Below are 13,944 nucleotides of genomic sequence, written 5' to 3' on the forward strand. Positions count from 1 at the left end.
AATGAAAATGGTTTCTTAGATATCCATCTTTGAGTTGGTGTGTGGATTCTGGAAAGCTGTGAATCCTACAGATTGAGGTAATCAACATCCTTCACTCTTAATTTTGATCCAAGCTAGATTTAAAACTCTTCTTGCCATTCTAAATTGCCAGGGAAAGAAAGTACATCCTCGTTCACTCTGTCTGCTTCAGATGATTGATATGTTCCAAAGTATTATTGTTGTCAAAGAATAAGAATCAGTTGTGTGTCTAGGTCTAGTGAAAAGTAGATATTTCAAATTGTCATTGAAAGCTGTGACAAGGATACCACACAAAGAACATGATGGATACTTAAGAAATTCCATAGGGACATGGAAGAGAAGCGTTACTCATAATGCATATCTGAAAAATTATTAACAAGGTCTTTGTGGGTTCATACCATGTCTCACATTTAAATTTACTTTCAATCTGTGGTGTATGCTTCATTATTTGTTCATGTGTTTGCTTCTATAGGAATATGAAATTCATTGACACTGACACAGGTTTGAAGAATTATGTTATGCAGAATGCTTGATATCTTTAGAGAGAGAGCTAAGCTACTTCTACTACCAGCAGAGGAGGCAGCTGATAGACTAACAGCCGCAGGTAATTTACTTTTAAATAAAGCTCTGGATTGAATAGAAACCAGAGGAATTGACATTTTCTTTTTCAATGGTTTTTCAATCAGAAAAGACCGATTTGTTCTAGATTATGGGGTATTGATAATTTAGTTTTCCTTTGATATGCTCCACCAATCACCATTATGGGTGCAAAATTCTCAATTTTATCTTTAGAAGTCGTGCTCCATTATAATGTTGCAATAATTCCATGCGGCCCCTGGATCATTTCAGTGCTACAGGCTCCCATGGGGCACACTACAAGGCTACTGTTTTCTCCTCCTTGATCATGGTGCAAGACGAGATGTTCTACCTTCTAGACTGTTATGAGTTGAAAGGGTAACACTCGACCTCTGTTCATTTATTCGGTAAAGTTTTCATTTGTGTAGTTAAATATTCCGACAGAAACATAGATGATATGAGATTCACTCACGCTTAAGCCATGTATAGTTCTTGGTATAATTACTATGATTAAGTTTTCGTTCGCACCAATGCCACTGAATTCACTGCGACTGAACCAGTCACCTGCATTGTCTTCAACATGCTATACTACCTCATGATCCCCCATCATGGTTGCCCTCATCATCATGGATATTATCATTGCTGCCACAGCCGTTGTTTCTGGTCTGCCACCGACAAATATTCACCACCACAGCCATTTCTTCCATTGCATTTGTAGTGAGTATCATGAACAAAAAAATTATTTTTCATGACCAAAGGGTATTCTTTTTACACCATTTCTCTGAATCTGACATTCAATGTGGTCAATTTGTTTTATGCCAAAAAAAAAAATGTTTTGTTCTTGGACCCTGTTTAGAATTACAGTCTAAATAGAGGCTGTCTAAGATTCAATTTTTTTTTTGTTTAAAACTAATTTTTTAATATTTTTAGATTGTTTATGAAAAATAAATTTTAAAAAATAATAATAAAATATTATTTTAATATGTATTTGAGTGAAAAACACATTAAAAAAAAACTAGTATCACACTCTGGAACAACTTCTTGTATTAGATATCATTGTCCATGTTTGCACATTTTTTTCCCCTAAATGCATTTAGTATGGAATAAAATGATACAATTTTGAGTGAAATTTGACCCTTTTTTATGGTAAAAGGGGATCCAATTGAAGAATGTATAATACTTCGAAGACCCAAATGACACATGTCTTAGTTTAGTCACTGCATCAAGGTAGAATTTGGGGCTCGCCCTTTTATTTAATTTTTTTATTTTTCTTGAAAAGATATATAATGTGGTTGAAGGTATCATCATTATTTTGATGGATGATGTTCTAAAATAAGCTTGTCGAAACTGTGTCCGTGCGAGTCTACAAATAATATAGATTGTTGTTATCATAGCCTGCCCACAGTGTAGCCTTTGTGGATGGCTAAAACGAGTATAAATCTGGCAGGTGACGAATTAATTAAGTAGCTGTGTGGGTTAATCACTAAATTTACATGGTAATGGGGTGTGGGACCTTGAAGTGCTAGACAGACATGATGAGACTTAAAGCAAATGATGAAAAAAAGCAAATGCAGAGATACCCGCGCTTTGGTAGGTCTTCCTTGCAGCTACAAGGTACAGGGATTGTTTTTTAAATTCTTTTTTTTTATTCAGGAATTTATTAAATAATATTTTTAATTTTATTCTTAACAGCGGGACATAAAAAAATCTAAAAATTTAAAGTTTTTTTTGTTTTGGAATATATTAAAATAATATATCTATTTTAATTTTTTAATATTAATACATTAAAATAATAAAAAACACCTAAAAAATTTAATTTTAAATAAAAAAAAAGATATTTTGTCCTAGAAGACTTCCCTTTTTGGACCAATTTTCAATTGAAATGGCCGTACCGGATTATCAGAGGTTTTAGGCAAGCTGATTATCATTTGCAGTTTCCAAGCCGGCCGGCCCCTTAATCGTATTTCCTAGATTTTCAATGACCGGTCGGGTGGTGTTCGTTTAAACTTTTTTTTCCGGTTCACTGTAATCTATGTTTGGATAATCTAAATTGGCTTCGTGGTACAGCGGATTCGCTAGGTTGTCATTTTTCTTCCCTGTCAAAATTTGATAAGGTCTACGTAAGTACTTTTTTTTTATTATTATTATCATGATTATTGGATCAGCTTATACACATTTTGATTAATCTTATAAATTCTGAAGTTAATAACTATATAAATTTCCAGTAATTCTGAAAGAACTCAAACTTATAATTATTAAAATATAAATTTAAAATTTAACTAGTTAAATTATCCTTATAAATATTTTAAATGCTATAGGCTATAGCGTTCTCCTCGGAAAAGATGTTAATGGCCCTTATGTTTAAATGCTAGTTTAATGATGATTTGATGTGATATTAATTCCAAAGGTTTTTTTTTATAAATTTTCTACGTTAATTCTTGTTGAACCGGTTAGGCTATCTTTTAATATTCAATCAAATCTCTGTTTGGAGTCACATTGACATCAAAGTTTTAATAAATTTTAAAAGATTTTAATATATTAATGTTAAAAATAATTTTTTTAAAAACTATTATATTAAAATATTTTTAAATAAAAATATTTTAAAAATCAATCTTATTCCAACCAATCGTATTTAAAAGAAAGCTACAGTTAGGAAATGCAGAATAATTTTAGACTTACCACAAAACCTGAAAATGAAGGGTGTTCTTTTTCCTCTTCTTTTCCTTTTCCTTGTTTCGAAAAGACAGTAGTGCCAAAATTTTTGTTCTTTTGGAGTCAAAAGGGGCTCAGTCAGTACAGGTCAAGGAAAAAAGCAGGGAAAATAAATGCGAGGGGTTAAAAATGTGGAAGCTTGAAAATGTGGCCTACATTACACACATAACCTTCTTCTGTAATTCAAAGTTCAAACACTTCTCCTTTTTCCCCTTCCTATTTCTGTAATTCAAACAAAGGATGAATTCCCCCATATACTCCAATTTCTATGCAATTATATATACTTTCACGATGCGTTCAATTTGTTGTCTTAATAGCAACCAGAAAAGGGATTGCTTTTTATCTCATCTCTTAACTGTGTATGCTTTTTACATGATGGTGAATAGAATTTAGATGGAAACAGAGCAGTTGTTCTATTCACGAATGATGCTTGCATTCTCTTGACAAGATCCCATTTCTTTCCTTACAGTGATAGTGGAGACAAAGGAGAATCCTAGCAATCATGAATCCAGCCGCTCAAGAAAAAAAAAAAAAAAAGGGGTCTTTAGCTCTTTATGTATCAAGCACAAAAGAGTGGAGATCAAAAGCAAGTACTGCTTAAGTTGAGGACAAAGATGAACTATCTTTATTGAGGGCCCCTTTTCTTGTTGCAAAAGAATGTGTGCCTCGATCCTTTTTTAAGGCTCATGTTTAAATATCCCACTATTCTTCCTCTCCTCATTACCCTGGTTCTTGCTTTTATCTTCTTTACCATGAGAAGTTGCACCGAAGGCCAGATACTTGAGTCTCAGCAAAGTGATATAGCAAAGCTTAGAAGTAAGCTTTTTTCATGACTTTAGAGTATGCTTTTTGCTGTGTAAAATGGAGCGCTAACTTCATGGTTTTTTTTTTGTGATTCAGTGAGCTCATGCAGCACTAAGAGCTTGTTACAAAAGCTGGAAAACATTGATGAAAATGGCCCTGCTTCTTGGCTACCAGTATCATGTGCTGCACCTGAAACTCCTACCGAGTCTATGGAGTTTCTTGCAAGATCATGGAGCGTTTCAGCTATGGAGCTCTCTAAAGCTCTTTCCAGTACTCATGTGGCCATCGATAATGTTGAGAAGGCTTCATGTTTTTGTTCCGCTGAAGCTGAAGCTCAAGATGCAAGCTCCACGACTTCAAAGGAATCAGTAAGATCCTTGCTTTAATTCAAGCTTTTAAAAAATGCTGTTTATGTCTTCATGATTCAGTCACACATTTCCCAAGAACAAGGGACATGTTCGAGTTAACTAGGATGTTCTGTGAGTAACTGCCTACTGGTTTCTTCAAAGAATTACATGAAACTGATATATTATTCAATATGAAATAGTGTCTCAATGCCTGTCATGTTTTTCTTTTACATGTTTCCTCAAACCTAAATGTTATAGCTGCTTCAGCAGTTCCCAAGTGGTGGTAGCACTGGCAGCCCTCCGATCTCGCCAAGAGACAGTGAAGAAATGAAGGTAGCGCTTATTGTCTCTCCTCTAGTGTTACTTTGGAATGCTACCGAACAATTGAAAATGACTTTACTTATATGACCCATAGGATAGCAATCAGTGAATTTGGAATCCTTTCCCAGCTCAACACTAAATTGTTTCTATACACTTCTAACAGCAATAAATGCATTGATGCAGGAATTATTTTTACTTCATCAAGCACTCACTCCAGAATTTCTTTCAAGTCAGCAGTTGCTAAAAAATGGGGTACTTTATTATTAATATTCAGCAAAATATATAAACTCGCAAGCCTCTTTTTATGTATGCTTATTATTGCTTTACTCTCTGCAGCTATACAAGAGCATATTAAAAGGGAGAACGATGGGAAGATGGCTGAAGGATCAGAAAGAGAGGAAGAAGCAGGAAATCAGAACCCAAAATGCTCATGTGCATGCAGCTGTATCTGTGGCAGGGGTTGCTGCTGCTGTTGCTGCACTAGCTGCTTCAAATGCAATGTCAGCAGAAGTGGCAGCAACCCAGCAGAAGACGCCTTCCAAACTGTCTTCAGCAGTGGCATCAGCAGCAGCTTTAGTAGCATCTCACTGCATTGAGATTGCAGAGGACATGGGAGCTGATCATGACCAAATCTTAACTGTTGTCAACTCTGCAATTAATGCAAGGACTAATGGAGATATCATGACCCTAACAGCTGGAGCAGCTACAGGTGACAGAATATTACTTAAATTGCCTCTAAATTATATCAAATCCTTTATGGTTTAAAATTCTATCATCTTTACTTTTAAGACCCGACAAATTCACAAGTGCATCTAAAGATGATACACAATGACATTAGGTATAAAACCTAGAGGCTAAAATGCAATTAGACCTCAAGTGGGCACCATTCAAGTATTGAAATGGGACATGGCGGGAAGAAACTCACTCAAGGAATCGAATACTTTCCTGTTGATGTTACAATTCCTAAATGATATGAAGTGATGTCTACTTAATGAAAACATTTACAAATGCAGCCTTAAGAGGAGCAGCCACCCTAAGGGCAAGGATGCAAAAGGGGCCTGGAACTACAGCCTTTGCTCTGGGGGAGGAAAAGGGCGAAGAAGACAAAGAAGCAAACATCACAGCTGCACTGAATTTTGTGACTAAAGGAGGAGAGCTTCTCAAGCGTACAAGGAAAGGTACAAGTTTTGAAAAGCTGATACTCTAAAGGTTCATGCTTTGGTGGTACAGTTACATTAACATGCCCCATAAGCAAGCTGGAACCCGCACTAACCATCACACAAATATTGATGGCAGGAGCTCTCCATTGGAAACGAGTTTCGTTTAACATCAACTCAAATTGGCAGGTAAAAAGGCAGGGGACATGCAATGCATCATGCAGCTATATTAACCATTCCAAGCAACGAATTGAATCAATTTTCCACTCTCTTTAGGACATAAAAGCTAATTTTGTGGGTTTTGTTAATCTTCTCTATAACGTTTTCTTGCATTTTTCTTAACTAAAAAATTGAATTGAAACAGGTGATAGTTAAAATGAAAAGTAAGCACATGGGAGGAACATTCACCAAAAAGAAAAAGTGTAAGCAGAGTCTCAAACCCAGAACAAACCCCATTACCTCTCTTCGTCCATCAACTGATTATAGCTATGCTGTAATTGCAGGTGTAGTCTCTGGAGTCTACACTGACATCCTAGCATGGCCTGGAAGGAATAAGGCAGACTGGAGTGGGCGTAGAGCTTACTTTGCGATAAAAACGGTTGAAAGAGTTATAGAGTTTGAATGCAGCAAGGCTGACAAACAGATGTGGACGGAGGGGATTCAGCATATGCTGAATTGCCGTACCAGCCTAACATAAAATCCCCAACAATTTCGGATTGCTGCAAAACTAGATTTTGACTTTGCAAAGCAATTAACATGGAAATTGTATCTCAGGCTTAGTTGACATGTATTGGGCGAAGGGCAACAAGAATTGCACTAATAACAACCGTTACTATCATATATGTACATGGTAAATTGAGGGGTTTCTGGTGAGAAAAGGAGTCTGCAAAATTTTCAAGAATCTTCCTATGAATTTAATAAAGAAATGTTGCAGTTGTCATGGTCACTCCAGTTCCTTCAAAAAGTCTACATTATCAACAAAGACCTGCAAGACGAGGAAAGCTGAACAGATCATTTCATGTGCATTAACACATCTTTACTATAGAGAATAAACTACCCTTGAAATCATTTATACGTAAACCAAAAATTGGATATTTTAAGCTGATCTCTTCATCTAGCATTAGTGGACGATAAGGAAATTAGTTTGCATATGTCCTGTTCTAATCAATATTGTCTCCGACCATCAACTGATTTAGAAATGATTATCCACTAGAAAAAAATTCTCGACAAAGGCATGACAAAATCTTCGCTGACTTTGTTAGTGCAATCGCTGACTCTCGTAGCCAGGGTGAACTCAAAATTCATATCTAAATTCCTCACAGAGCACAAGCACATAAAAATTTTTGGACTAACTTTCTACGTTTCAATAGCCCAAGATTTTCCTGGAAAATAAAAGCATTTTCCTTCTACATTTACCTATTATGTAATCACAAATCCCAATCTTCAAGAAACTATGAATTTGGCCAAAGCAACAAATCACGAGGAAAGTAAAAACTAGACCTTTTAAGTACAGGAAACTATAGTGAGAAATACTTATCGATACAGTTAGAGAACCATGATAGCAAAAGATAAACAGAAAATATAAAAAAACATACCGATTTCCAACCATCAGGATCCAAGCAAGCAGTAATCTTGGTGTTGATAACTGGTATAGGCCCAGGTTCACGGATAATTTTCCCTCCACACTGCTTGACAGCCTCTGCACTCTTATAGACATCATCTGTGCCTATGGCAATCTGGTTGAGATATAAACATTCAATTTTCACATATAACAACATAGAATAAAAACCAGATGAGAAGACTAAAAGATATAACATAATACGCGACCATGGCAAACAAGAATAATTTAAATGGTGTGAAACTAGATTACTGTAGTATATGCTTCTGGAGAAGGTAAGAATTCACCTGCGTATAACCATTTCCCTTGTTGTATTCTGTAATCCCATAGTTATATGTCAGCTCTAGCACTGCATTTTTATCTTCAGGACCATAACCCATCAGGGCTACCATATACTGTGAAGGTAGAAATAACAACCAACCAATTAGACTGGCATATTATGCCTTACAATGTACTGGAGGAAAATGGGAAATGCTTCTGTAGAGAAAAACTTGTAACATCAAGGACAACAAATCAATAACAGAACAGGTTTAATAGAAACCATGAATTTGGTGCAGCAGTGTCAAGTTTCTTAGCAACTTAGATCAAAACTGAACCATATATTCAAGTGGTTATGCAGATGGCCAGAAAAAAAAAACTAATGCTATTTGATGCGAGGCAGAACGGGTAATCATTTTACCTTGTACTCTGGGTTATCCCTTCTGCGTAGAAGCTGCATGCCAAAAGACTTCAAATTCAAGAAAGAAAAGCATCAGTATGATAAAAAAAAGAAAAGGAGAACATCAGAACTCCAGGCAGTTTCCAGTGATGACAGCTGAAGAAGCAAGTGCCACTGCTTTAATTTCATTGAACATAGAAGCTTCTGCCAGCATGGATTACTGATTACCTTCTTATAGAAATTTATGGAGCGGTCAAGATCACCCACTCGAAGCATCACTTGGCATAGGGGCTCAGGCGTAAGGCCTCTCTCCAAGAGCTCAAACTTATAACCGTTTGGGTCTTCAACAAAAGCAATCTTTGTACTTCCACCTTTAACAGGAACTGGTTCTCTAGTAACCTTGCCCCCCTTTGCCTTGACAAGATCAACTGTCCTTGAAACCTGCATTGATGAAAATTGAGTACAAACCCAGCATAAGTTTATGAATTTGACCTTATGAAATTCACGTTACAACTCCCTAGTCACCTCTTAATTCTCTGGATTGCAAGCACATGAAATTCAAACCCTCTCTCTTTTCTTTTTTTTATTTGTGGTGAGGCATTGTGAGAGATAAATTTTTCAGCAAGTAAAATATCCAAGCAAGCAAGCATTTCAAGAATACATTCAACAGTCAAATTCCACAGGGCAAGCAAACACTTTTTAAGAAAGAGTAACTTACATCTTCTACTGCAATACCAAAATGTCCAAACCCATCTCCAATGTCATACTTGTCAACTCCATAGTCTGCGAGCATTAGAAAAATTGAAAAGACCAAAAACTCATTTGAAACACCAAAGGTCGATACAAAAATCTGCATAAAACGATACTACACAGATCCAATTAATGATAAAAATCGAAAAAAAGAGTAATTACTCACTATAAGTAAGTTCAACAGTAAAGTTAGTGTCTTCAGGTCCATATCCAAGAAAAGCATTGCTATATCTATCTTCAGGTATATCACGTTTCCTTAACAGCTTCATGCCCAGACATTCAGTATAAAATCTGCATATCCCCATTTAGCAACCATCAAATTATCCACAATTATAGCAAACCTCACATTGCTACGCTAAGAAAGAACAATCTTTGCATCAAATAAAGGAACTAAAGAGACATACTTTATAGTCTTGTCCAAGTCCCCAACACTATAAACGACATGAAGCATTCTTCTTTTGTCATTCTTGACCCACTCTAGCACATTTTGGTCAGCAACTTCACTACTTTTTGCTGGTGCTAAGGTTCCACTTAAGAACTGTGATTGTGGGATAACTATAAAGAATCCCAATATACTTAATATCAGTTTAATCATTAGCAAATATCACATTTAGTAGTAAAGGATAAAGAGATGTGAAGGGTTCTAGCTTACCAGCTCCAAGTTGAAAAAGAGCCAGTCTTCTTGAAGGATTGTAATTGCAAGTGACTGTTCTGTTACTATTACTCTTGTTAACATTGCCAATCAATGGGGAAGTGAGTTTTAAGGAATGTGGGATAAGATAAGATTTATTCTGTGTCGAGACAATGAGACAAGTAGAAGAAGAAGAAAAAGATAATGACGGTGCTGTTACTGTTCTTAACATTTTGTAGATCCCTTCTCTTTCTCTTTCTCTTTTTTTCTCTGTTTATAGTTTCGTCTGTCTTCGTATCTGTGCTTGGTTAAAACTGTTTCTGACTTTTAATTGTTGCCCATGTTATCCTCTCTCCACTTGCAGGTTTTGCTATTGGCTTTAAAGACATCCTCAACGAAAGAGGTAAATGCGGGTGTGTTTGGCTACATTAAATTTTGATTTTTTTTAAAATAATTTTTTTTATATACTTTTAAATTATTTTAATATACTATTGTGAAAAATAATTTTTAAAAATAAAATTTTTTTTTATTTTAATGTACTTCTAAATGAACAATACTTTAAATCATCACTATCACAATTTCAAACATACTAAAAAAAAAAAAAAAACAAAACAAAAAATATTTTTTTAATTTAAACTTTAAAATAATAGCTAAATAAAAATCCAAAATATTTTTTAAAAAAGAAAAGTCATTCCTATATATATCAAAAGCATTAAAATAGATTATTAAAAAAAAATCATCTCCACAACTTTTCTCAATATTTTTCTCAAAAAAGCCAAAAATATTAATATTAAATATATTAAAGTAGGATGACCTTTTCCATTAAAATTATATTTACACTATTTAAAAAATTATATTAATAATTTGGTTTTTTTAAATGGCTTATACTATTAAAGATGCTCTATAGCTTTTGTTTAAGGCCCATATTCTAAGTTTACTACTTGAACTAAATGGATACTTGTATGTTTACGAGTAATGGACCCAATTCTACAAAAAAAATAAAATTAACTACCCTAATGAAACTTCGGGTAGATAATGAAGGATAACTTGCCTTGATCACTAAATCTTCATCCATTCTTATGTTAAAGCTTTTCAAAACTTTCTACTATAAATATATAGTATGATGCATAGGGAAAAAAAACCAGCAAACACAAACAATTTATTATTTTATCAAATAGAGTTATTATATAAAATTTTAATTCAAAATTTTATTACCAAATATTTCTCCTCTAGTAATTTTTCCATTCAATAGGTTTAAACTCCTTAAATAAACCTAAAAATTAAAATCAACAATCTAAAAAACATGAAATTAAAGGAAAAACCAATACAAGTCCTGAGCAAACTAGGAAATGCATCTGGCACTATATAGTTAACTCATTCACATAAAGCAAACCAAGAATCATTTTTCAAAACACTCGTAATTTTTGTAAAACCATTACTAACCTTCAATGACTTGTTGCACAATGTACCATTTCCTAGATCATTATGATTCTTCGTACTATCCTTTTTTTTTTTCCTTCTATAAACTAGGATAAAAACAATAATTTTTATCTTTACTCTTAACAATTTCCCTCACTCTTTTGGGTGTCAACACTTTCCTCCCCTAATACCAAGGGTATATATATGTTATGTTATTTGCCATATATGACATTCTTGTCATATTATCATGGCTTTTCTAATAGTAGATGATGACACACATCTATAGACATCCATTACATCACAACAAACATTGTTAAAATATCTCTTTCCTTTAGAAAACAAAACAACACATCATTTGTTCATGATTACCATGTTGTCTCAATTAAACCAATTTAACTTATAGAGCTGAGGGTGCTTTTTATCTTGATCTTCAACTTGTGTACTTTCTTGACTGACACCACTTTCTCCTAGCAACCGTTATCAATAATCAAATTACATATCTTATCTTTGATGGTACAAGTCAAATGAAAGAAATTAACGCGTAGCCAATCATAATCATAATCACCATTAGGAATAAGCAAGCTCTTTTATATGACTAACATAATATCGCCATCACCTTGTAAAACCTCTTTATTGCAATATGAATCATCATAAGTAGGATCATTTGCCTCTTCATCAAGTTCTTCTACCAACAAATTTTTACTTGAATGACTCTCTAGTTTATGGTACATAGAAATTCGATACCATTACTCATTACATCTGAAACATTAAATTTTAAAGTCGAATTTAGAATTACAACCCTGGTCTATGATTTATTTAGCATTGATTCAGGTTGAATGAGTAATTTTTATTCGTTGATGCGTACCCGTATTATTCTAGTTAAATCAAAAGTCACCTATGTTGGTTACCTCAACAACCTATCTTTTCTTAGTAGTGTATTGTTTCTCTATAGTCAGAGCCTTTTGATAATTTTCTAAAACTATCTACAAAGATTGCAAACATAGCATTTCACAAATCTACTCTTTTATTTTTAATAGATCATTCCTAATCACTAGTTAATAAAAATCATCAATGTATTGATTAATAGTTTTTCCATCTTGTCTCAATGTATAAAGTTGTTGGTACAAAGTCTAAACATACCTAAAAAAAAGAACGTACTCATTTATCTTTTTTTTCATCCTTTTCTAATTACTAATATTCTATTTTGCTCGTCTTTCCTGAGATTTTTTTAATTACTCCCACTAAGTAGTTCACCCATTAATTTGATGACAATTAGCTTTACCATTATCTGCATTGGGGATTTTTTATCTTGAAAACACTATCCACTTTGTTTAACAAATCGATAAACTTCTCTACCTATAAGGTTTCAACGAAGTCATGGAGTTTTATCTAAAATCCTAAATCTCTATAATACTTATCTAGATTAAAAAGATTGTCTTCTTTACTCTCACCTTTAAAACATATTCTTATAGTTAGCGATTATTGAATTTTATAATCACCTTCTTTATGGGTTCTCATCTTTTGTAGTTGATGAGTCAATTCTATAAATTTTCTATTCATATATTCTTCACTGGTTATTGAATGTGTTTTTTTTTTATGAATGAGAACCTCTTCATCCCTTAATACATAGTACATTTTGTTTTGCGAGCTCTTCTACCAATAGTTATTTAACAACATAAAACAACTAACCACCAAGAGTTGTTGTGATCTAATACCAACCAACACAAACAAATACAATATAAAAAAGATAATAAGCACAAGTAACATAAAATTTTATCGAATAGGATTGTTACACAAAACTTTAATTTGAAATTTTATTATTAAATATATTTTTTAAGTTTTTTTTTTGTCTCGGTAAGGTGTTTACAACTCTTTAAATAAATTAAAAAATTGACCTAAGTAAACTAGGAAATAAAAGATGAAAAATAACAAAATTAGCTTCAACAACTTCTTGTAGGACTAATTTAGAGCCTTATAGATCTCAACTTATTACGACCTCCTTATAAAAATAAGCTTGTAGAATCTCCTGAAAAAATTTGAGTGCAATTTAATGATCAGATCGAAAGTTATGGACTTTTTCATCACTTTGCATGACCTAAGCATCTTCTTAGACTTAAGCCTATCTCATTAGTGCATTAACATCCATACAAGGATATCCATGTAGCTTAGTTATGACAAATCTATAATTGACTTATATGTACCACCTAGATCATATTAACAACTAGGTTGTTTCCTAGAATAAATATTTAAATTTCATAAAATTAGTTAAAAGGCTTGTAGTTTAATTAGAATATATGTTCTCTTTTATTTAATAGTTGGAGCCTCTTTTATAATAAAGAAAAAAAATTAGTAACATCAAATCAAAAGGTGCATATCTGAGTAAGTATAAGATCTTATGAATAAAATATCTATCATTACTAATATTTAAGACTCCCTCTCAAGCTAGATCTAGTGGATTAACTTATCCAAGCTTGTTAAGCAAATGATGAAACTGACCGGATGGCAGGATTTTGGTAAATTACATCAGTAAGTTGATCATGGGTGCGCACATAGGATGTCTGAATAAGTTTAGCTTGAACCTGCTGACGAATGTAATGGCAATCTACTTCGAGATGTTTTGTGTGTTCATGAAACACTGGATTAGAGGCAATATGCATAGCAGCTTGATTATCACAAAATAAGATCATAGGTGTATGAGAGACAAAACCGAGATCTGCAAGTAGATGCTTAAGCCAAATTAATTCACATGAAGCAGATGTCATTGCGTGACAGCACTTGAACATGTGACCACCTATTGTTTTTTGCTCTTCCAAGACACAAAATTACCTCCAACAAACATGCAATATCCAGTGGTAGAACATCTATCTACTGCATTTCCTGCCCAATCAGAATTTGTGTATCCTGTAATATCTATATGTCCATTACATGTCATA

General features: G+C 33.6%; 2 protein-coding genes across 4 annotated transcripts; one reads left to right on the forward strand and one right to left on the reverse strand.

Annotated features, from left to right (window-relative positions):
* Positions 1 to 3,906: 3,906 nt before the first annotated feature.
* LOC133673747 (VAN3-binding protein) lies at positions 3,907 to 6,881 on the forward strand. 3 transcript variants are annotated; one of them, XM_062094631.1, is made up of 9 exons: positions 3,907 to 4,122; positions 4,207 to 4,478; positions 4,716 to 4,790; positions 4,962 to 5,030; positions 5,115 to 5,487; positions 5,792 to 5,956; positions 6,075 to 6,124; positions 6,300 to 6,357; positions 6,439 to 6,881. In XM_062094631.1, the coding sequence occupies exons 1-9, from the start codon at positions 3,993 to 3,995 to the stop codon at positions 6,630 to 6,632; spliced, it is 1,386 nt and encodes a 461-aa protein (XP_061950615.1). In that variant the 5' UTR covers positions 3,907 to 3,992; the 3' UTR covers positions 6,633 to 6,881. The 3 variants fall into 3 exon arrangements, with proteins under 3 accessions (XP_061950615.1, XP_061950616.1, XP_061950617.1); XM_062094632.1 differs by having other exon boundaries at positions 3,908 to 4,122; positions 4,725 to 4,790; XM_062094633.1 differs by having other exon boundaries at positions 3,909 to 4,122; positions 4,728 to 4,790.
* LOC133673748 (probable lactoylglutathione lyase, chloroplastic) lies at positions 6,726 to 9,959 on the reverse strand. Its single transcript, XM_062094635.1, has 9 exons — positions 9,614 to 9,959; positions 9,366 to 9,516; positions 9,128 to 9,252; positions 8,930 to 8,994; positions 8,440 to 8,652; positions 8,233 to 8,280; positions 7,841 to 7,948; positions 7,531 to 7,671; positions 6,726 to 6,920 (listed from the first exon to the last, which is right to left on the reverse strand). The coding sequence occupies exons 1-9, from the start codon at positions 9,822 to 9,824 to the stop codon at positions 6,879 to 6,881; spliced, it is 1,104 nt and encodes a 367-aa protein (XP_061950619.1). The 5' UTR covers positions 9,825 to 9,959; the 3' UTR covers positions 6,726 to 6,878.
* Between the last annotated feature and the right edge of the window lie 3,985 nt (positions 9,960 to 13,944).

The sequence above is a fragment of the Populus nigra genome, chromosome 15, assembly GCF_951802175.1.
Source record: "Populus nigra chromosome 15, ddPopNigr1.1, whole genome shotgun sequence".
Lineage (NCBI taxonomy): Eukaryota > Viridiplantae > Streptophyta > Magnoliopsida > Malpighiales > Salicaceae > Populus > Populus nigra.

What these genes read in the sequence shown, in the direction of transcription:
- LOC133673748 (XM_062094635.1), bottom strand. Translation starts at nt 9,824, where the DNA reads ATGTTAAGAACAGTAACAGCACCGTCATTATCTTTTTCTTCTTCTTCT. An exon ending in GGGATAACCCAGAGTACAAG is followed by an intron (nt 7,949 to 8,232) that starts GTAAAATGATTA and finishes CTACCTTCACAG; the next exon opens with TATATGGTAGCCCTGATGGG. An exon ending in AGGGAAATGGTTATACGCAG is followed by an intron (nt 7,672 to 7,840) that starts GTGAATTCTTAC and finishes TATCTCAACCAG; the next exon opens with ATTGCCATAGGCACAGATGA.
- LOC133673747 (XM_062094631.1), top strand. Translation starts at nt 3,993, where the DNA reads ATGTTTAAATATCCCACTATTCTTCCTCTCCTCATTACCCTGGTTCTT. An exon ending in GAGACAGTGAAGAAATGAAG is followed by an intron (nt 4,791 to 4,961) that starts GTAGCGCTTATT and finishes GCATTGATGCAG; the next exon opens with GAATTATTTTTACTTCATCA. An exon ending in ACATCAACTCAAATTGGCAG is followed by an intron (nt 6,125 to 6,299) that starts GTAAAAAGGCAG and finishes GAATTGAAACAG; the next exon opens with GTGATAGTTAAAATGAAAAG.